The sequence below is a fragment of the Ctenopharyngodon idella genome, chromosome 10 (genome assembly GCF_019924925.1).
Source record: "Ctenopharyngodon idella isolate HZGC_01 chromosome 10, HZGC01, whole genome shotgun sequence".
NCBI classification, from domain to species: Eukaryota; Metazoa; Chordata; class Actinopteri; order Cypriniformes; family Xenocyprididae; genus Ctenopharyngodon; species Ctenopharyngodon idella.
In genome coordinates this window covers 14,777,047-14,801,156 of record NC_067229.1, presented here as the reverse complement: position 1 = coordinate 14,801,156, position 24,110 = coordinate 14,777,047, and the positions used below count along the sequence as shown (strand labels likewise).

General features: G+C 35.8%; 1 protein-coding gene across 2 annotated transcripts; it reads left to right on the top strand.

Moving 5' to 3' along the window:
* Positions 1 to 4,342: 4,342 nt before the first annotated feature.
* On the top strand, positions 4,343 to 24,106 carry aox6 (aldehyde oxidase 6). 2 transcript variants are annotated; one of them, XM_051909984.1, is made up of 35 exons: positions 4,343 to 4,497; positions 4,783 to 4,840; positions 5,080 to 5,176; positions 5,437 to 5,545; positions 6,298 to 6,424; positions 6,504 to 6,565; positions 6,995 to 7,072; positions 8,510 to 8,590; positions 8,761 to 8,905; positions 9,035 to 9,127; positions 10,754 to 10,905; positions 11,251 to 11,344; positions 12,326 to 12,435; positions 12,507 to 12,691; positions 13,318 to 13,480; positions 13,559 to 13,648; positions 15,464 to 15,633; positions 16,022 to 16,148; positions 16,271 to 16,393; positions 16,479 to 16,575; positions 16,667 to 16,791; positions 17,802 to 17,935; positions 18,096 to 18,183; positions 18,319 to 18,405; positions 18,557 to 18,748; positions 19,193 to 19,420; positions 19,514 to 19,609; positions 19,686 to 19,814; positions 21,073 to 21,147; positions 21,734 to 21,786; positions 21,952 to 22,066; positions 22,169 to 22,234; positions 22,924 to 23,112; positions 23,375 to 23,542; positions 23,670 to 24,106. In XM_051909984.1, the coding sequence occupies exons 1-35, from the start codon at positions 4,444 to 4,446 to the stop codon at positions 23,724 to 23,726; spliced, it is 4,017 nt and encodes a 1,338-aa protein (XP_051765944.1). In that variant the 5' UTR covers positions 4,343 to 4,443; the 3' UTR covers positions 23,727 to 24,106. The 2 variants fall into 2 exon arrangements, 1 of the variants encoding a protein (XP_051765944.1); XR_007932274.1 differs by lacking the exons at positions 21,734 to 21,786; positions 21,952 to 22,066; positions 22,169 to 22,234; ... (1 more) ...; positions 23,375 to 23,542; positions 23,670 to 24,106 and having other exon boundaries at positions 19,686 to 19,896; positions 19,995 to 21,147.
* Positions 24,107 to 24,110: the final 4 nt, after the last annotated feature.

Here is a 24,110-nt window from a genome sequence, read left to right as displayed (position 1 = left end):
TTTTGAATACTGTGTTTTCGGACATACTACTCTTTTGGCGTACTGTTTTTCGTGTACTATATAGTACGGAAGTATTCAATTTCGGACGCAACGCAATTTTGTTTCACTGTCCTGACCATCTTTATACTTTATACTGACACCTACAGATGTGGATGTAGCATCACACAAAAGCATTTACTGTTACCAATTCCAGTGTAGAAAAAGGCATATTTGTCACATGACTAATTACTTGAAATAAAATAAACTTTATCTGTAATAAAATAAAATATAAAATGTATTAATTTTATTTCAAGCTAGTTGCCAACAAAACAAAATTACTCAAACTTTAACTAAAATTAAAATGAAAACAGGAAATCTGAAAATAAAAACTAATTTGAAATATTAATAAAACTATAATATTACCTCAGTGCTACTAAATGTGTATATATAGCCTATTGATTAAATGGTTTTCCAATGATTTATCGTGGATGAGCATGCATGGCCTTTATGAGTCTATTTTAAATGCCACTTGTTGGATGTTTCGGCAGAGCAAAACGCCTGCATGTCGAATTGATCGGCCTATAAACAGAACTTCTTTGTTTCGCTCCATCATGACTAATAGGCAGCTGTATCTCGGATAATAACGGACAGAAGCATGTGGTTGTAAATGCAGTGAAAAATGTTTTGTGAAAAACAGATAACTAAAGTTAAAGTGTTCAGTTTATGTGCTACAAGCGGTACCACATGAACTGCAGACTGTTTGACATCCGGACTGGGCCGGAAAAAGCAAAAAATTAGCTCAACCAAACGTGATTTTGGAGAAGATCCACCTGTTTGGCAAAACAATGGAAGATGGTACAGTACATTCAACCCAACCAAATTACATATCACTATCAGAAGACTGGTGGAGAGGTTATTCCTATATCTACAGAATCCACTGTAACTGTGTTCACAAAAGTCCTATGCTAGACTGTGATTAGCGAGAGAGAGAGATACTTTACATAAAAACTAAGCTAACAAGCTCACAGTTAACTGATCCAGAGTTGTAATTACAGAAGTTACTGGGTTCACTTCAAGCAGAAAGAGATTATAGGAAATATGATGAACAAAGAGCAAGAGGTAAAGAAGATAGATAGTGAAGAAACTGGATAGAGATGAAAGAAGTATGACACAAAACAAAAGAGAGAGGGAGTCACGGTTGTAAAGGTGTGATGGAAAGCAGATGTGTGTCTTTCTTTTCATAAAAGAGGGGGATGGGATGAAGAAAAACAAAGAGGAGGAACAGTACATGGACACATTTAACATCCTACACCTACAAACACATCTAGGCGTTGGCCAAATGTGGATTTAAAAAAAAAAAAAAAAAAAAAATGCATATGAGAATAAAACTCATTTTCACATAACAAAAATATATGTATTTATATATAGTTTTATTTAAGCATAAACTTAAAAACAATCTGACAGCAGGTTTTTTTGTTTGTTTGTTTTTTAAATCTGAATATTTTCCATATATTTTATCTTAATACATTTTGCTTTTTAAGTGAGTTGTACACGTTATTGTGGTGCATTGTGGGATTGAATGAGTGCACTCGATATCGTCCACTATGGTTTTGGACACCACTACAAATGGCTGTCTTCTCAAATAGTGCCCTATTTAAAGGTATAGGGGGGCGATTTCTGACACAGCCTTTGTTTTCCCTGCTGAAAGAAAACAGCATATGTTAGGTATGTTTTGAAGCATGGCAGCTGGTTTGAGCTGGTTTATGCTGGTCCTTAGTTGGTCATGAGCTCGTTTAAACTGGTCTTTAGTTGGTCCTTAGCTGATCATGAGCTAGTAGCTCCAACTAGCTCCAGCTCAGGACCAACTTAAACCATCTCAAACCAGCTGCCTTGCTTCAAAACATACCTAAACAGCATATGCTGTTTTTTTCAACAGGGTTGTCATGTGAAAAATATGATTAGGTTTAAACTGTTGCTTCGGATGCTGTTTCAGAGACATATTTTAGCGAGGTTAGCTGTACTAGCTAGGTGGCGTTGTGCAGCAGCTAAAGCTAAAGCTAGTACAGTTTTCTGAAGTGAGCCATTTGACGTGATCGGTAAGAAATCGAAGACTCTTGGTCATGTCGAGTGAAAGTAAACATTACATTACCATTATTTGCAATGTGTAACCTTGTGTCTAGCTTAACCTTTGCCACTGTCCCTCAAAATTCACCAGCTGAAGTCAATGCCCTAGTACAAAACTACTCATTAACTGATTTAGACTGATACAACACAAACGACACATTCACTCACTCATTCATATTAGTAAAATATCTCTTAAAGGGGTAGTTCACCCAGAAATGAAAATTCTGTCATCATTTACTCAACCTCAAGTTGGACTTATAACCCAAAGGTCACAGGTTCGAGTCTCAGTACTGGCAGGAAATGTAGGTGGGGGTTGTGAATGAATAGCACTCTCTTCCACTCTTGATACCCACAACTGAGGCGCCTTTGAGCAAGGCCCCTAACCCTCAATTGCTCCCTTTGCACCGCAGCAAAAAACAAAACATAAACAAAACAATGGCTGCCCATTGTTTCGGTTGTGTGTTCACGGTGTGTGTGTGTGTGTGTGTGTGTGTTCACTACTCACTGCTGTGTGTGCACTTGGATGGGTGAAATGCAGAGCACAAATTCCGAGTATGGGACACCATACTTGACTATAAGTCACATCACTTTAAAAGTGAAGTGAAGTCACTTTCACTTTTAAGTCAATGAGGTCCATCAACTGTTTGGTTACTCATATTCTTCAACTGAAGAAAGAAATTCATATAGGTTTGGAACAACTTGAGGGTGAGTAAATAATTACAGAATTTTCATTTTTGGGTGAACTATCCCTTTAAATATATTCCCACTCATATTAACATTTTTAACACACCAGGAACATGTGACTAGGAACATGAAATTGTCCAGCCAGAGCTTCATGTTTCACAGGAGTATAAATATGAGGTAACACAAAGGTCAAATTGAACAGCTGTTTTTTTTGTTTTGTTTTGTTTTTGCGAGATTTATAGAGAGTTGGCAATATATGGGTGTGGACCTTCACTTAACATGAGCGTCCTCTAGTGTTTAAACTGCAAACTGCATGTGTGTGACTAATACAATTTCGCATTTAACACCTTTGTGTGTGTTAAGTGGTTGAGTTTATTGACATGTTTTTCTCAGCGTGGTCTCTTGCACGTAAGTGCATATGTGCATGTTTTGTATGTGCGTTAGCGTGTTAGCTAATCCTAAAATGCCTGTAGGCAGAGATTTCTAACTGTGTAGGGTATTAACTTGCTATAATCTCGGTTGGGGTTCCCTGATCACACTTCACAGGGGGTCACAGCAGGGTTTCTCTGTGTGTTTTTTTCTATTTCAACAGCTCCAGGAGACACAGACGGTGGGCAAACACAATTTATTGACATGTTTTCAGCTCTTAGAGACTCATTAACAGTGAAAATACATTTCTGTCTATAGTCCTGAAGGGAAATTGCTGTAATATGTGTAACTAGTGTGTTTTCGTACAGTTTAAAGTAGGAACATTTCTGATTAACTAAAAATGTGGAGCCTACTAGTGGAAAAATCCACATTGAAACATTGTATTAGTGTCTTTTGTTTAATCAAATGTATGGATGATTCTGGAGGTGATACATTTATTCTTATTTAGTCTTTTGCTCTTGTTTCTATCGTCACCTTGTGGTCAGATGGGTTAATTACGCCATGGCGTCTGGCGCCATCTCGTGGTCGGATTTAGTTGTTACATTTATGTCTCTGGCTCCATCTGGTGGTAAATATACAAAAATAAAGCTCAATACTACCATCTACACCAATTTTGTCTTTTAAAATCAGGTCACATAGGACAAAACGAAACTAAAACAGAAATTCAGGTAGAGAGAAATATGTAAAAACTCTGAAAAGTGCTTAACGAAGCGTTTTGAGTTGCATTCAAATCTCAGAACAGGTTTTGTCTTAGGTATTTTTGTACTAAAACGTATCATAGTTTTAATCTAAATTAACGAATTGGTACCTGATTTGTAAACAAAACCAGTAATGTAAGCAATCTCTATAATTAAAAAAAAAAAAAAAAAAAAAACGCTTATTCAGTAATCACAAACTGCTGTTATTGGTTTAATCAGTCAGCGCTGAGAAAAGTAACAATAGCGTAATAAATATACTGGGACACCTTAATAGCATCGAATTACAAAAATACACAAAGAAGAGTTTAGACTTGACTCATTATTTAAACTCATCGTATTTAATAAGATAAATGATAACTTAAATACCTTCCATAAGATAAGCTCCGCCTTTGCTAACCTTTCTAGTTTTCTGTTTCTATACTTCGCAGTTTGCAGAAAACTCGAGCGATTACACTTGCATTCAGAGTGTTGGAGATACAGCACGCAGATCTGCTCCATTTGCTTTGTATTTGGTGAAAACTTTGAGGAAATGGCTGAACAAACCAGGAACGATGGTTTGATTTTCTATGTCAACGGGAAAAAGGTGCTTCTTGCTTATGCATATCCTAAACGTATTGAGGGAGAATTTCTGGTCATGTGTTTATTGGTTGTAAATACTTGTTTGCTTGTGAACATATTGTCAAGTTCAATCCTTATAGTAATGCATAGAACATTTAAAGACAAAGATAATCCGAATAAAGGCATTGAATCTAATATGAATATAGACTGCGATTAGAATCTGTTTAAAGACATTTGAAATATTCTGCATGAAGACAGTGAATATGCATAAATTACATGTAATCTGCGTGTTTATGCTTCTTGTTGACAGATAATGGAGAAGAACCCAGACCCTGAGACTATGTTGCTGTCTTATCTGAGGCAGAAATGTATTTTTACACGTTTGAATAAATATGCATATTATTATTGTTGTTGTTATTATTATAAATTATTCATATTTTCTATTATGCTTTTTATTAATTTGATTATTTATATAATAAGTTATATTTCTGTAATAGGTTTGTTGATGTTAATTATGAAGTGATACGGTGGATCAATTTTAGAGGAGATTATGCAAATCTGTGATATTTTAACTTTGTTTAGTTTTGCACTCTTTGTGTGTGTTCAGTGCTGTTAACAGGCAGTAAGTATGGCTGTGGTGGAGGTGGATGTGGAGCCTGTACCGTCATGGTGTCCAGATACGACCCTCAGACCAAGAGCATCAAGTATTTAACTCTCTCTCTCTACTTTTCTCTTTTTATCTCACCATTTTACAAATGTGTCTGACCCATGATGGTACTCTTTTCCCCCACCTTTCACAATTGTAAATTAAGATTCAACCACAAACTCAGGCTGTTTTTAGTCAGATTCCTTTGTATTTCTCAAGGAATATAGGCCTACTGCTAGTATATGTATGCTTTTAGATATAAATTAGTTTTTGTTACACAAACTTCATAATAGCTATTTTTTTTTCTTCACTGGCCAGTCATTCTTCGGTCAATGCTTGCCTGCTTCCTGTGTGCCAACTTCATGGAGCGGCAGTGACGACTGTTGAAGGCATCGGAAGCACCAAAACCAAACTACACCCGGTCCAGGTATTGGATTCACATTATAATCTATATTATACACAATCCAGATTGTGAGATCCAGATCATGAGATTAGTATGCAGACAGATTATTATCTAGATTAATATATTAGATTACTGCCGGTTCAAATATCATCTTACAATATAGATACACTCATTGCCGATTATAAGATTAAATTACAGACAGTTTAGATATCATCTGATTGTAACTTCATTTTCATCCTTGATTATATGACACTTAATTTTTTCTCATTAAAAAAAATCCCATAAAACATTAAAATGCAAATGCATTTAATGATTTAAACTAACCTCTTGTTTTTTTGTTCTTAATTTATTAGAATTAAAATTGTGCATTATAATGAAGTATATGTATATATGTGTGCATTTGTACTTATTATATTATTATTATATTATTAAAATTATTTTGTGTATATATAAATATATATATATATATATATATATATATATATATATGTAAAAAAATATTTATATAAACACACACATATATATATATATATATATATATATATATATAAAAAGTACAAATGCACACATATATACAAATACTTCATTATAATACATATATATATATATATATTATTTCTTAATATTATATAAGCAATTACTTTGATTAATGTAATTATTAAATTAAATAATGTGATTAAATATATATTATATTTTATTACAGGGTATATAGTCAACATGATATGATCGTGGACACTTTAATATATCATTGACAGTATGTGTGTTTTGTTCATCAGGAGCGTGTTGCAAAGGCTCATGGGTCTCAGTGTGGGTTCTGTACTCCTGGGATGGTGATGTCCATGTACTCATTACTGAGAAACAACCCAAAGCCCACTTTGGAAGACATAACGGAGGGTCTCGCTGGTACAGTGACACAAACACGATCTTAAATCTACAAAAACCTTAATAACACTTTGACCAATCATGAATGTTCCCATTGCAGGTAATTTATGCAGGTGCACGGGGTACCGCCCCATCGTTGATGGCTACAGAACCTTCTGTGAGGTAAACAGTGCTGATGTCCAGATTCATCCTTTATTTGATTCATTTCAGCAGCTGAATCATGTGGCACTCATGTGGCATGACATTCCAGATCCTTTATGGATTTGTTCCCAGCTGCTCAACCGTTCGCGTTTCTGTCCGTGTCTAATATTCTTGATTCATCTCAAAGTGACCCATTATGATTCAGCATTTTTTGATGTCTTTTATGTTTCTTTTTTGAAACATTTTGGTCAATGGTTGACATTTAGTGTTAAGCATTCTGGTAATGTTAACTGCATGTTTGTCATAAATTAAAATGTGACTTTTTCAATGTGACAGTCAGTTAATATTTTTTTTTTCTCACTTGAAGTATAACTGACATTTGCATGTTGCATTTTATGTGCATTTACGATTCTTAAAGAAACACATAATTTTTCCCCGTTATTTTTATAGAGTGAAAACTGTTGTCAGTTAAATGGCACCGCATGCAGTTTGGCCAATGGAAATGGATCTGTGGAGCCTATAGAGAATGTGAGTATTTTCATCTTGACCAAAACTATATACATACACATATATACACGTTACCTGAAATAAAATATAAAAAACTTTATTTCAGCTAGTTGCCAGCATTTCACATTTTAATTTAGTTTGACTTGATTTACTAAAACAACTACAACTAAAACTGAAATAAGAAATTAATAAAAAACTATATACATTAAGAAAAATACTAAAAATGACAAAAACACAACAAAATTGCTAAAGCTAAAATTAAAATTAAGATGGAAAATATAAAAAACCTAATTGAAAATATTAATAAAAACTACAATAGTATCTCAATGATACTAAAATAACACTGATCTTGACTATTGCACTCACTTTTGTCCTATTTTATTTTACTGCTGCACTTTGACTTTTTACTTTTTAGTTGCTGTAAAAACATACAGTCCAATGTCCTCAGATAAAATATAACTGGGCCCATTCATTATATCTAGCCTTGACTTGTATAATTCTTTTGTTAATGTTTCATTTGGCCCAAAAACTGACTGTTGCTACTAAAATTAAACTTGCATAAATAAACTAGTTGTAGATCAATATAGGTTTTTTTTTACAACTGATGCCAATAACTAGAGAAGAGTGCTGATATATATATATATATATATATATATATATATATATATATACACATAATGTATAATTACTACTTGCAATATTTATTAACTTTACAGAAAATGTAAAGTGCCCCTATTATGATTTTTTGGGATATTACATTCCATGCAGTGTGTAATATAGCTGTTTGTGAATGTAAATGAATGCAAAGTTTCAAAGATCAAAGTGCACAGTAAATGTTATTGTTTCACAAAAGAAAGAATCAATTCTCAGCTCCCAAAACGAGTCTCACTTCCTGTTACATAATTGCGTAACAATGTAACACATTTGCATAATGCCAGCCTATGGTTTTCATTGGATGCCCTCGAAACGACATCTACTTTGACCCACCCTTAAACACTGTAGTTGAAGCTGAGGCCTGAAAGAGTTTGATTCATGATGTCAACATGTTGAGAAGATGCTGTTTTTTAGCACTAAAAGGATGTGGACCCAAGATCAAACTGATACAGTAAAACCGACACCACCGTTATTGTCTGTGTCACTGTGTATCAAGCGCCAAGAAAGATCCGGAGCTGAAATTCAGATATGGTAATGGGCGTTTAGTTTCTGACACGCACTGCGGTAGGACCAATCACAACAGACTGGGCCATCTGACCAATCAGAGCAGAGTAGGCTCTCTGAAAGGAGGGGTTTAGAGAGACCAAATCCTTTATCATGCTGAGAAAAAGAAGTGAGAAAATTAAATTAGTGTTTTTTGATCTTGGATGCATTTAAATCTATTGTAGAAATAAAATAAAATAAAATAAATAAACACTTGCACAGTGGATTGAATGATGTAATAGTAATTTTTGTGTTTAATAGGGTCAGCCAGAGCTGTTTCATAAAGAGGATCTGCTCCCCCTCGACCCCACCCAGGATCTGATCTTCCCTCCTGAGCTCATGGTTTGTCAGACTTGTTCAAAAATGTTCATTCGTCTTCACTGTAGAGTAGGTTATGTAACCATGACTAAAAGGTTTATGTAGAATGTTAGTTTAATGTTTAAGCTTATTATCAACCAAACAACACATTTTAAGCATGAATGCCAAAAATTCAAGGTCTATTTTGTGTTTAGAGAATGGCAGAGATCAAGGACCAAAACAGTCAGAAGTTTTGTGGGGAGAGAATGACCTGGATCAGCCCTGGATCTCTAGATGAGCTGCTCCAGCTGAAGGCTGATTACCCACAAGCCCCTCTTGTCATGGGCAACACCAACATAGGTTGCATATGGGCAAATTGTGGTCGCACCTAATGTATTTTTGTTTGCTAATTCAGCATTATCAGGTCACTGTGACATTTCCCCCCATTCTATTCTATTCTATTCTTCTATTCTATTCTATTCTATTCAGGTCTGGACATGAAGTTCAAGGGAATCTTCCATCCCATAATAATATCACCAACACGAGTGCCTGAACTATTCAAAGTTACCCAGAGATCAGAGGGTATGTGTGTTTTAGTACTTCAGCTTAACCTTATTTCAGTTAGTTTTATTAGTAACACTTATTTCAATAAACAAAATGTATTTTTAATAGTTTTAGTGGTCACGCTTTATATTGGGTGTCTCATACTATGCACTTACATCAAAAAAAGTTAGTTACAATGTACTTATTGTGTTCATATTGAATTGCAAAACACTTTTGCTGCTTTTGAGGTGCGATACGGGTAAGGTTAGGGACAGGATTGGTGGTATGGGTAGGTTTAAGGGTGGATTAATGTGTAAGGGAAGTTCAACATTGTAATTATAGATGCAATTACAGAAATTATTTACAGCTGTAATTACATGCAGGTATTTTTAAAATATAAGTACAATGTAAAAACATGTACACAGTAAGTGCATTGTATCAAATCATTTATTTAAATGTTAGTAATTAGTTGTTAAAGACACTTGATATAAAGTGGGAAGAAATGAAAGCTTCCCCTCACTTTTATATCTCTGACCTCAAAGGCTGAAGCCTCTGTCCTTTTACCATATTAGGAACATGTTTACCACTTCAGTGTTTTTCCCCCTGTCACCTTAAGTCACCCAAGGAATGCATACTTAAACAATTCTGAGAAAAACAAAATCATTTAACCATAAACATATAAGTAAAATCACATGGAAATTATACAGAAACCAAAATTTCCCCAGCACTCCGTCTCCCATAATTTGCGTAAAGTGTTACGAGTCCCGGGCGTGGAACACGTAAACAGATTTAAACCTTGAATTATCAGGAGAAATGAATGCAAGAAAACTTAAGTCGCTTTCCTCAAACGCAGCTTGTAGCGTCTCTTTATTAACATCATATCATTTTGACTTTATAATTAACAATGTCACAAAATACACTATATTCACACATCTGTTGTCTTAACTGTTATATTAGTATCTTTTAAAATGAAACTGTTTTACTGTACAAAATGATCACTGTCACTCTCAAACACATACACTACTCTAAGTCTGAACAAATATACAAATACACTTTCTGAGTCATTTTTTATATTGGTAAATTAGCAAATACTGACATAAAATTTATTATTTACATATGAATTGACCACAATCACCCTGTAATTAGCCTACTTTCATCCTGACATCTAACATTTAACACAAACAAGTTATTCGGTTTAAACACATAGGAAATGTAAACTGACATATCTTATAAATTACCAATGGCACATATTTTCATTTTTTATGAATATATACCCGAATTATCAGGAGAAATAATTGTAAGAAAACGTTAGTGGCTTTCCTCAAACGCAGCTTGTAGCGTCTGAAGTAAACACAACGCGCATCACCACACGGACTCCCTCTAGTGGCAACAGTTGTATTTTTTTTTTAAACCTCAATCTTTAGTGGTGATAATTAATGACTCAGTGTACAATAAACTCTTTTTGTCACATAAATAAAGAAATAAATACATAAATAATTAAATAAATGCATAAATAAATAAAAGAAACATTACCTTGTGACTACACATAGGTGTATCACAAAAGCGTCATGGGTCATAGAAAAAAGGTGGATGGGTTAAGGTGGAAAAAGATTGTCAGATCTGAGCGGGCCGCCTGATGCCTCAATGAATGTTTTGTATTTGTAGGTGTGTGTGTTGGAGCTGGGTGCAGTATGTCTGTTTTGAAGAGTGTGTTGGAGAGAAGTATAAATGATTTCCTGCCAGAAAACACGCACTTGTTTCGGGCTCTTCTGCAGCAGATAAACCTTGTGGGCGGACAGCAGATCCGAAACGTGGCTGTAAGTGTAAACAGACCCTAAATGCATAACGTCACTCTTGCTACACTCACAAATATTTCTCAGTCTCTTATGCTCTTTTCAAAAACTTTATTTTGGCCTCATTTAAATTCTGAGGCAGCAGTTCATGTATCCTTTGCAGAGAAGGTCAATTTTGTGCAAAATGAAAATATTTGAACAGTGAATCAAAAATTTAAGGTAGAATCAACATAAAGCACAATAATTTGATTTATTATTTTTAAATAAATTTTTAATTATTAAAAAATAATGTTTTATTTGATGAAAATGAACTTTTTTTTTTTTTTTTTGTATTTATTTATTTATTTTTATGTTTGTTGAAATATATAGACACTGGGCGGCAATATTGCAAGCGCATATCCAAACTCCGACCTGACCCCCGTTTTAGCTGCTGGGAGATGCACTCTAGTGGCGCTTTCTAAAGGTGACCCAACTTCCTAAATAATTTAAAAGTGGTAAAGTGTAAGGTAACACATTATTGCTGACTATAAGTAACTTTGTAACTAAATGTCAACTACAAGTCATTAGATTATTAGTAGACTGTTTGCTTAATTTCTGCTAACACTTTATTTTGATGGTCCTCTGTAACGAAGGTAAAGGCTCAGGGAAGCAGGCAGTGGGAACCAGCAAACATTCAACATAACTTTAATAATAAAATAAACATAAACGACAAAACAAAAGTAAAGCGGCAGCCCCTCAAAGACGACTCCTGCATAAACTAAAACAAAACATCAATGTAAAGTACAAGCATGGTCCTCACTCATCCTTCACTGTCATCACTCCTCGTTTTATCCTTCCTGAGCTCATCCGTGGGACTCGAGACCGGTGTGGCACACAGGTGACGCTCATCAACACTGTTGTAACGGAGGCCAGCTAGTAAGAGCTGTGCGAGTAAACCTCACTCCCTTAGCCTCAAGAGGCGCACTAGCAACTGACGCTAGAGGCTGCGGTCTTTAGCGTCCTTGTTAGTGTGCCCGTCTCCCATGCTGAAGACACCAGTTTGAATCCCGCTCGGAGTGGTTCGAGTTGGGCTTGTTACATTCGCGCTACTGGCCACGCTCCGTTCCCATGGCTCTCGGCCTCACCCTGCTTGCCACATCCGCCAACAGACATTCTACTGTCTAGAAGTAACTTTGCAAATACGTCAACTTATTCTACTAACCCTAACCCTATTCTAACACTCTACTAATACTCTAATGAGAGTTAGTTGACATGTAGTTGCAAAGTTACTTATAGTTAGTAGAATGTCTAATGTGGACTATCGAAATAAAGTGTAAACAAGTGTAATTTTGTTTTAATCAGTACTAGATGATATCTAATATTTCACATTAATTCTGAAGTAATTATCTTCCTCAAGGAGTTATTTTGTCATGCGTCTCAGTTCTCTACCAAATATCGATTACAGATGGACGAAGGAGGGTGCCTATCGATAAAGATTTTTTCCTGGGATTTGCAAAGACGGCTCTGAAGCCAAATGAGATAGTGTTGTCCGTTTTCATTCCAGCTACAAGACAGGTAAGAAATTAACTATCGGCTAGTTTTTTTTTGTGTGCATTGTTTGCTAAAGGATCATGATTTTTCGGCAGAATGAGATCATCCATGCCTTCCGACATGCCCCGCGTAAGGAGAACGCGCTAGCTACGGTGAACGCTGGGATGCGTGTTTGGTTCAACGAGAACTCCAATGTAGTGAAGGAGATCAGTATTTATTACGGAGGAGTGGGAGCCACCATCCTCAGCGCTGACCACGCGTGTAAACAGATTGTTGGAAGGTAGGACACAAATTTACATCTTTTTGAGTTGCATTTCTTCTGGGATGGGACTAAAAATTAAAGGGGACCTTTTATGCTTTTTTTCAAAGTCTTGTTTTTTTTGGGGGGGGGGTTACTAGAATACATTTTTTTTTAACAACTTTTTTGATGTTGTTGCAGCACCTCTCTTTCCAGTCTGTCAGTAATGCTCTGTTTAGTTCCTGTCTCTATGAAGCCCCTCTTTCTGAAAAGCGCAATGTGTTCTGATTGGTCGGGTGGACCAGTGTGTTGTGATTGGTTAAGAGCGTGTTTGGGAAATATCACACTCTTTACCATAACCAAGAGTTTCGACACACTACTAAAGCAACTCAACCAGGCCTTGCCCCCTTTTTTTGTATATGCCTTTGGTTGGAATTATTTAATTGAGGAATATTGTGACTTGTTCATTCCCAGTAGAAAACTCAAGACTACAATCAAGGTGTTTCAGGGAGTTCAGAAACCATGCGCACTGATATAGAGAATAACTCCTTTTGGAGTGACTTTTTAATGCTCAAACAGCAGCATTACACACTAAAGAAGACTGAAAATGTAAAAAGCATAATAGACCTCTTTAAGTTGCCTACTACTTTGCACTGTTTCTTTGCAAGGCCTTGGGAGGAGGCAACGTTAAGTGATGCGTACAGCACACTGGTTGATGAGATCAAACTTGGGCCGTCGGCTCCAGGCGGGAAGGTGGATTTCCGCAGATCCCTGACCTTGAGTTTGCTTTTTAAATTCCACCTGCTCGTCCTCCATTACCTGAAGGAAAAGGTATGAATGACTTTTGAAGATGGTTATCAAATGAACATAATTTTTACGCCTTTTGTGTGTCTTTTTATTTTTTTTCAGGATGTGACTCAGAGGGAAATACCTCAAGAGATGCAAAGTGCAATTCAGCCTCTTCCTAAACACATTCAACCTGGCTACCAAGAGTTTCAGGTAATGCTATATGTTCCTCCGATGTGCGTTTTTATAGAGATTAATATTTATTGTCATAAATATTAAAAGAAAGCTTATTATTAAAAGAAGTTTTCATACAACCACTGGTGTTTACTTCCCAAAATTTGGCAAATATGCTAGTCAGATCAGATCAGATTAAATGACAAAAAAGCATACATACACAGCAAAATCTCCAGAGTTAAATCAACTCTGCTTAGAGTACATATGGTCGCTCTCTAAATAGTGTTAAAATAACACTGAAGCAGAGTTAAAGTTAATGAGATAATTAAGCAATTAATTAAGTAATGATTGCGCATTAGTGATGAACACCTGCTGTTAACAAGCAGAATCACTGAAGAAAAGAGAAACACAAGAACTACAACTGACTTCAGTCACAGCCTTATTAATTGCTTAATTATCTCATTAACTTTAACTCTGCTTCAGTGTGACTTTAATACTATTTCAAGAGGGACCATATGTACTCTGAGCAGACTCTGGGGATTTTACTGTGTACAAGGTTGTTTTCCATGTCGAAATTGTACATCATGTTCTTCAGTATTGCAATGCAAAAATTTTACATTCCTCCACACAAAAAAATGTATTATATTAAATCTTGTATTACATGTTCCTCGAAAAATGTAATTTATTTACTTTAATGCCCATTTAAATGTATAGGTATTGAGAAAGTGATGAATTCTTGCCGTGGTGGAGACATTGATAATAAACTTTTACAGAGAAAGGGCATTTTGGATGTTTCAGTTAAAAACTATGTCTCCTTCAGGTTTAAATGAAGATTTTGATTTATCATGTTTTTTTGGTTGTTTTTTTTCTTCCTCCCTTTGGGCGCAATATGTATGAATGGCACATATTGCCTGATGTGTTATTGTTCTCATTGTACTTACCTGTTGTTTCAAATGAAGTTGAACTGGATTCTGTTAATTAATCAGTTAAACTATTTGCTAATTGATAATTTGATAATTATAACCTGATGATCTTCAGTGTTTTTAATATAAAGACTGAGTAAAATGTGAATTGTTACGCTGACGAAGGCAGACCAGCCGAAATGCTTGCCCTTGTATCTCCTATTTTAAATCAATAACATTTATTTTAGAGTGCAGACCTTTTGCATTGTTGTCATAAATATAGCCTTTGATGCTGATATGGCATTAGATATTTATTTTTGTGTTGTCATAAATATAACCTTTGATGTTAATATGGCAATTCATATTTATTTATTTTCATAAATATAGCCTTTGAAGCTAATATGGCAATGCATATTTAATTTTTTATTGTCAGAAATAACACTAGGTAATGTTATACGATCTTCAAATATGTTTGGGTTTTTTTTTTTTTTTTTTTTGTAGTGATGAATATTTATTTAAGTATTTAGTGTCATAAATTTAGCTTTTGATGCCGATATGGCAATGGAAATTTATTTATTAATTGTCATAAATATAACACTTGATGCTAATATGTCAATGGATATTTATTTATTGTTTGTTTGCCATAAATATACCCCTTTGATGCTAATATGGCAGTGAATCTTTAATTGTTTATTGTCATAAATAACGCTAGGTATGGTAACACTTACACTATATGATTTTCTGATGTGTGATTTTATTGTAGCTGGTATCATGGTCTCATGGTGCTCATATGGGAAATTTGTGTTCGAATCCAGCTTGCAACATTCCTGTTCCTGTTTCCTTTTTCTCTACACATCATTTATTGTCTTAAATGTTCACTTTTTTCAGTTAAAAAGCAAAAGCACTGGACTTATAGAAGATGAACAACAGACTGTGTTTTTTATGTGGACAGAATGTCTTAGATGGTCAGCCAGCTCAAGATCCGGTGGGCCGACCCATGATGCACCGGTCGGCGTTGAGTCAGGCTACTGGAGAGGCCGTGTACTGTGATGACCTACCGCACACTGATGGTGAACTTTTCCTCACAATTGTGACAAGCTCCAGACCACATGCCAAAATCACGTAAGATGGATGCAGACAGTTTGCACTGTCTGGAAACCCCATACAAAAAAACTGAATTATTCGAACAATATAGAAAACAGTTAAAAATCCATGTGTACAATCATTTGTGCAATCATTTGAATGAATGAATATTCATTTCCATATTAGCAAATGAATATGGTGATAAATATTGTTATTATTATTATAGCCTTTGAAGCTGAAATGTCAATGAGTTTTTATTTATTGCTGTAAATATAGCCTTTGATGCTGATATGGCAATTGATATTTATTTCTTTGTTTGTTTCATTCATTCATTCATCCTTTGATACTGAGATGGCAATGGATATTTCAGTAAAAATGAGTACACAACACTTCACATCTAAATTATTGTTTTGTCTTACCATCGCAGTCATATTGACTTTAGTGAAGCTCTAAAGCTTCCTGGTGTGGTGGATGTAATAACAGCTAAAGACATACCAGGGAAAAAGTTCAGAACCTTCACAGGCATTGATGAAGAACTGCTGGCTGAAGATGAGGTCTGTGTATTATTATTTTTTTTTTATGTAAAGCATTTCTTTGAAGTATGAATTTTAATTATGTACTAAAGTTACCCAAAATAAGACAAAATTTGGAATCTTACACTCCTCTGTGTCCTCAGGTGACCTGTGTGGGTCAGATGGTTTGTGCTGTGGTCGCAGATTCCAAAGCACATGCTAAACGTGGGGCGGCAGCGGTGAAGATCGGTTATGAAGATCTGCAGGAACGCATCTTCACTGTGGAGGTGAGAAGAAATAACCTGCTCATTTTTATTCCTGTCTAACAACATCCATTCTTATAGAGCTGCTCTTGGATCTCCATGTTTTCAGGAGGCCATCGAGAAAGAGTCTTTCTTTCTACCTAAAAGAAAGATTGAGCGAGGAGATGTGGAAAAAGGCTTGAGAGAGGCCGAACAAGTGTATGAAGGTTAGATTGTGCTGCCATATCCATGATCAAGCACACTTCCTCTCTGATCACCTGATTAATGTTTTATAACATGCTTCTTCATGTTTCATAGGAGAGATTCGGATTGGAGGACAGGAGCATTTCTACATGGAAACACAAAGTTTTCTGGTCATTCCAGTTGGGGAAGAGAAGGAGATGAAAGTTTATTTGTCCACTCAGCATCCTGCATTTACGCAAGTATGTAATATATGATCAATAGGGCTGCCCTCGACTAAAGATTTTTCTGGTCGACAAGTAGTCGTTCATTTTAAGTGATTAGTTGACTAATCGCACGTTTATTAATAAACCATATAAATCATAATAAAGAGCCTTTAATGCCTACATAGCCTAATCAGCGCTCAAGTGCATGCAGAAAGCTTGCCACAGCACACCGGCAGAAGTAGGGCTAATGATTATGAATGCATTGGGGAAAAACAGCAAGGACATTGCTTTAACATTTTAATAATTAATTGATAAACTAGTGTTTTCTGTATTTTCAGCTGCAGTGATGAAGTTGACAATGCTGACTCATTTTACTTTCATTATTTTACAAAAGCATGTTTTGTTGTTACTGTGAATGCACACAAATAAAAGTAGACTCTTCACAGATTCAAAAGATGTATTACTCTTATCTGTATGACAAAAAATGACAGAATATTTTAAGTGAAAGTGATCGCACCGGCGCCTCCATGTTAGCTGTCATGCAGTAAGTGCGCTACTATTCAGCTTTCACACTCCACACAAACACTTGAATAGCACACATTTTTCTAGGTTAACGTTAAAGTGAGCGGCCATACTACTTACATGTTTCAGATGATAAGCCATATTTCAGGTTGATGAATGATAGAGCGTTTGGATGTCCTGCCCGATGTACTGTATTTACCACACAGACCAGCTGTTAACGATCTGTCTGTCACAAACTGCGTGACTTCGCCACTTCCTGTGGATTTTTTTATTCCCTGAGACTAAGCGATTAATAAAATTTTGGTCGACTAAGCCTGTTCTTGTCGACTAATGGTTAGTCGACTATTAGGGGGCAGCCCTAATGATCAATTACATATAGAAATGATTATGTCATATCATGATTAAGTCAGTAGCTGAGACTTTATTTTTTATATTATATTATATTTTTATTTTGCTTTATTTATTTTCACAGACCAGGAAGATAAAAATGTACAAGAAAGTTTGTTTGTTCCAATTCGTTGTAGGAGTCAGTAGCTGAGACTTTGGGAATCCCATCCAATCGTGTTTCTTGTCACATTAAGCGTCTGGGTGGAGCTTTCGGAGGCAAGGTCACTAAAACTGCCATTTTGGCCTCTATCACTGCTGTTGCTGCTTGGAAGTGAGTCAAAATACTTTGAAACCCAAACATCAGAATGAAAGCTTTATCATAATTATTTAAATTAGATATTGAATATTAATTATATATAAATGAGTATTTACCATATGAATAATTTTGATATGTAGGAGTTTGGCAAGTATAACTTTCTCTCTCTCTCCAGGACTGGACAACCAGTACGATGTGTTTTAGAGAGAGGAGAGGATATGCTGATAACTGGAGGGCGCCACCCGGTGTGGGGAAAGTATAAGGCTAGTAGTTTTCCTAACACTTAATTATAAAATTACTGTGAATGTTTAGTAGCAGTTATAATTATATTTATTAGCTAGTCTTTATTTATGTAATTTATTTGCATGTTGGCATGTTTCTGACTTTGATTCCAACAGGTGGGATTTCTGAAGAACGGGAGGATAACAGCAGCTGATTTCCAGTACTACACCAACTCCGGAAACACAGTAGATGAGTCCGTACTGGTGAGATGACTTCCTGCTGAAGATCAAAATAGTGGCTTAATAGGGGAAGCTACATGTTCAGGGTCACTCCAGACAGCTTTGTAAAAAACATTGGAGAATATATATTACGGAATTTATACCTTATCATTATTCTTACATTTTACTCTGCCAGGTCGCCGAGAAGATCCTCCTACATCTTGATAACGCCTATAACATTCCAAACCTGCGCGGTCGAGCGGCAGCCTGCAAGACCAACCTGCCCTCCAATACTGCATTCCGAGGGTTTGGTGTGCCACAGTGCATGCTGGTCATTGAGAGTATGATCGATGATGTTGCTCTTAAACTCGGCCGTCTACCTGAGGAGGTCAGTGTCATGCAGTCACAAAAAGATGTTTTGCTTTTAGCCTGTTTACATCATTATACATCATAAATTACTATTGATAGAGCTAATGAACTTTTGGTATTTAAGGGAATATATATTTTTAGTTTTTTTCTAATATTTATATGTATATTTTCTTTTTACTGGCATGAAAATAGCCTTTGATTCTGATACGGCAATGAATGTTTATTTATGTACTTAATGTCTGTCATAAATATAGCCTATGATGCTGATATTGTAATGAATATTTATGTATTTGTTCATACAGTTAGTGGAATGAAAATAGCCTTTGCTTAAATGACAATGATTATATATTTAGTTAATTTATTGATTCGTTGTCATCAATATAGCCTTTGCTGATAGGACAAATAGCCTTTGATGATATGGAAACTATTTTTTTTTTTTTATCTTATCATTTTATTGTTGCAGATCAGGGAGATAAACATGTACAAGGAAGTTTCCTTCACTCACTACAAGATGGAGTTTGACCCAGAGAATCTCGTCCGCTGCTGGAATGAGTGTATGGAAAAAGCTGACTTCAGGCAGCGACGGCAGGCCATTGATCTCTTTAACCAGCAGAACCAGTTCAAAAAGAGAGGAATCGCCATTATACCCATTAAATATGGCATTGGGTTTGCAGAGGCGTTCCTCAACCAGGTTACTGTTACCTAAAACATGCTGCTGAGACTTTAATTTATTTTAAATTAACTCCAAATGATCTTTTGGTATTTTTGTGTGTTTATAACAAAGGCTGCAGCTCTCGTGCATATTTATAAGGATGGATCTGTGCTTGTGAGCCACGGTGGGGCAGAAATGGGTCAAGGCATACACACTAAAGTCCAACAGGTACCACTTCCAACTTTCTGCACAGATCTGCAACAATTTAAGAGTTTTTTTGCTGATCTCATCTGTTTTCTCTCAGGTGGCAAGTCGGGAGCTGAATATTCCTGCTTCTTTGATCCACATCTCTGAAACCAGCACACAATGCGTCCCGAATACCTGCCCGTCTGCTGCGTCATTTGGTACCGACGCCAACGGAATGGCTGTGCAGGTATCGAACACCAGATTTTAAAACACCAGATCAGATTGAAGAACAACACTGAAGAAATGACACTTTGCTACAATGTAAAGTAGTAAGTGTACAGCTTGTATAACAGTGTAAATTTGCTCTCCCCTCAAAATAACTCAATACGCAGCCATTAATGTCTAAACCGCTGTGTTTGGGAAATAGACGTATGAGTGCTGCCAGCATTGCTGCAGAGGTTGAAGGGGTGGGGGTTCAGCCTGTCAGTGCTCAGACCATACGCCGCACACTGCATCAAAATGGTCTGCATGGCTGTCATCTCAGAAGGAAGCCTTTTCCAAAGATGATGCACAAGAAAGCCCGCAAACAGTTTGCTTAAGACAAGCAGACTGAGGAACCGTGTCCTGTGGTCTGATGAGACCAAGATAAACTTATTTGGTTCAGATGGTGACAAGCGTGTGTGGCGGCAACCAGGTGAGGAGTACAAAGACAAGTGTGTCTTGCCTACAGTCAAGCATGGTGGTGGGAGTGTCATGGTCTGGGGCTGTATGAGTGCTGCTGGCACTGGGGAGCTACAATTCATTGAGAGAACCATGAATGCCAACAGAGCATGATCCCCTCCCTTCGGAGACTGGGCCGCAGGGCAGTATTCCAACATGATAACGACCCCAAACACACCTCCAAGATGACCACTTTGCTAAAGAAGCTGAGGGTAAAGGTGATGGACTGGCCAAGCATGTCTCCAGACCTAAACCCTATTGAGCATCTGTGGTGCACCCTCAAATGGAAGGTGGAGGAGCACAAGGTCTCTAACATCCACCAGCTCCGTGATGTCGTCATGGAGGAGTGGAAGAGGACTCCAGTGGAAACCTGTGAAGCTCTGGTGAACTCCATGCCCAAGAGGGTTAAGGCAGTGCTGGAAAATAATGGTGGCCACACAAAATATTGACACTTTGGGCCCAATTTGGACATTTTCACTTAGGGGTGTACTCACTTTTGTGGCCAGCGGTTCAGACATTAATGGCTGTGTGTTGAGTTATTTTGAGGGGACAGCAAATTTACACTGTTACACAAGCTGTACACTCACTACTTTACATTGTAGCAAAGTGTCATTTCTTCAGTGTTGTCACATGAAAAGATATAATAAAATATTTACAAAAATGTGAGGGGTGTACTCACTTCTGTGAGATACTGTATATCATAAAATGTATGCATTTTGGGAGATTGGCCAATTTATGCTTTTAATGTCTGTTTTTGGATTCTTAAAATCCTCCTTTTTTTTTAGGATGCCTGCCAAATACTGTACAAGAGACTAGAGCCAATCAGAAAAAAGAATCCTGAGGGAACATGGCAGAACTGGGTAAAGTTGACAAACTATTAAAATTACAAGTTTTTGCAAAATAAAAATGGCTACAGTAATTAATGTTACATTGTCATGTATGGATAGTGTGGCTAGTATACATCCACATAGATTCACATAGAAAATCTGAATCAGTCACTTTCAAAGGTGTTGTGAAATAGCCTATAACCTCAGTTGATTTATAATAATGCAAAAATCTTTATTTAATATTCATCTATATTTATAAATATCATCTATGGTTAATGAACTATATTATTTGGTGGGTGATTTTTTTTTATTTTGATTATTATTTAATGACTAATAAATACATTTCATATTTGTGTTAATATATTTTTTAATGTAATGCATTTTTTTTTACTTCTTAATTATTAAATATTGGTGTATTTAATCATATTACTGTTGCTGCTGTTATACAAAAGCCACTCAAAGTCATGTTATAAGGATTTTGCCATGCTAAATTACTATTTTGTATACAAGTTTAATACTATTTTATTGCTTTATTATTTTATTGCCATCACTCTTTTTTATATTAGTGTATTATATTTTATATTTTTGTATTCATTTGTTTTAAATTATGTCTTTAAAGATAACAACAGCATTTTTGGAGAAAATCAGTCTGTCAGCCACAGGATACTACAGGTAAATCATCCAGATTTTTGAGTGTTTTTGTTTTTTAAATGTACTTTAAGACAAAAGTGCTAGCTGAGAGTGTTTTTCACACGCTTTCACACTCAGAACAAAAGCTGAAAATTAGACAAAACATGGAGGTTTTGTTTGATGCTTTAGCGTTTTGTCTGTTTTCAGAGGTCATGATCTAGACATGGACTGGGAGAAGCAGGAAGGCAAGCCGTACGCTTACTTCACGTATGCGGTGTGCTGCAGTGAGGTTGAGCTGGACTGTTTGACCGGAGAGTACAGGGTAAATCCAGATATGATGCAGAAGATTTGAGGCATATACATTTTCTGCTGTTTGTTTAATCACTGTAAAACTCATCTGACATACTGCATCTTTTCCTCATAGACCTTAAGAACTGATATTGTTGTTGATATCGGGAGAAGTATAAATCCATCCATTGACATCGGTCAGGTAAGATGCTCTTTACGGTGTTCCATTGCTTACTAGAAATGAACCTTTATTAAATACCAAAATATATAATTTAAACATTAGTGGTTAATAGATATATCTAGAATAGATATATTCTAGTAACTAGAATAACAGAAGCGTTAGCTCCCAGGTCTAAGAGTAAATTTTGAGGGGAAAAAAAAAAAAAAATTATATATACACATATATTTTAATCATTTTAATAATTTAGTTAATAAATATCATCAGTTATCAAATTTAAATATTTTAATAATTTGCTTCATTTATTATTAGTGCAAGTTATTATATTATATTATATCATAGAATCTATATGTAGGCAATTTTTTTAATTAAAAAAAAAAAATGTATCACAGCTTCCACTAAAATATGAAGCTGTTTTAAACTGATAATAATGTTTCTTGAGCACCAAATCAGCATATTAGAATGCTTTCTGAAGGATCTTGTGACACTGAAAACTGGAGTAATGATGCTGAAAATTTCAGCTTTGCCATCGCAGGAATGAATTACATTTTAAAATATATTCAAATAGAAAACAGCTATTTTAAATTGTAATATTTTACAATATTACTGTTTTTACTGTATTCTTGATCAAATAAATGCAGCCTTGGTGAGCAAAAGAGACTAATACTAGAATATATATGTGTTTATTCATATAATATGTATGTGTGTGTTAGATTGAGGGAGCGTTCATGCAGGGTCTTGGTCTCTACACCATGGAGGAGCTCAAGTTTTCTCCATCTGGTGTTCTGTATACACGTGGACCAGGCCAGTACAAGATCCCGGCCTTTTGTGACGTCCCTCTTAAGTTTAACGTCTACCTTTTAGCCGGCTCATCCAACCCTCATGCCATCTATTCATCAAAGGTGATTCACTCTCACTCATACTTATTATGGATGTCTGTACTTCCCAGGTTTACTTTACTTCAAAGTCAATTTATTTTGATTTTGTGGAGCCATTTTGTCACTTGACGTACAAGTGCATTCGAACCTGATACAGCATCCTAATTTTTGTGTGATTTCTTACTAATTTTTAGTGGTTCTTTAGTGGTTGCTTTTCTAGATCCGGTCCAGATTAACATCATTGCAAACTAAAGCTTTCTGATTGTGGTGCAATATCTTGTTATAGGGGATCGGAGAACCGACGTTGTTCCTGGGCAGTTCTGTATTCTTCGCTATTAAAGGCGCTGTGACTGCAGCCCGAAAAGATGCAGGTCTAACCGGCCCCTTCCAGCTAAACAGCCCTGCCACCCCAGAGCGGGCATGTCTGGCCTGCGCCACACACTTCACAAAGATGGTATGAAAATTACAGTAATGCATTTGTGCTCAAGTGTCCAAATCCATATTACACAGATCCTTAAAGATAAATATTTTAAAAAATCCTTTAAATCTGATGTAAATTAATATAGTTTTGTTTTCGGTAGGTTGCACAACCTGGATCAACTTCTGGACCAGCTCAGCCATGGGCTCTGGACATATGAAAACAACATTATCCTATTATTATACTTTATCTTACTCAAAGCTGTTGTGTTGCTCTTATCAAATCACAAGACATTTATGACTTCACAGTCACCTGATTTAACATCCATCTATTATCAGCTGTTTGCCAACACTAATCTACTAAAAATCAGACAAAAGATGCTCTGCATGCGATCACGTCTCAAGACCAATTTATTGTTACTCATGTTTATTATTAACACATCTTAATTTCATCCCACATAAATCAATTAATAAGATTTTCAACATCTTAAGTTTAATAAATGTGAATTATATTATTCTGCATCCTACTATTGAATATTTAAACAAGTTACTTATTGATTTTATAAAATATTAACTGCACAATAAAATATATACTTCCTGACATG

Coding starts and splice junctions, on each gene's coding strand:
- aox6 (XM_051909984.1), top strand. CDS start 4,444: ATGGCTGAACAAACCAGGAACGATGGTTTGATTTTCTATGTCAACGGG. Junction 6,566..6,994: donor GCTACAGAACCTTCTGTGAG/GTAAACAGTGCT, acceptor TTATTTTTATAG/AGTGAAAACTGTTGTCAGTT. Junction 15,634..16,021: donor AGACCACATGCCAAAATCAC/GTAAGATGGATG, acceptor TTACCATCGCAG/TCATATTGACTTTAGTGAAG.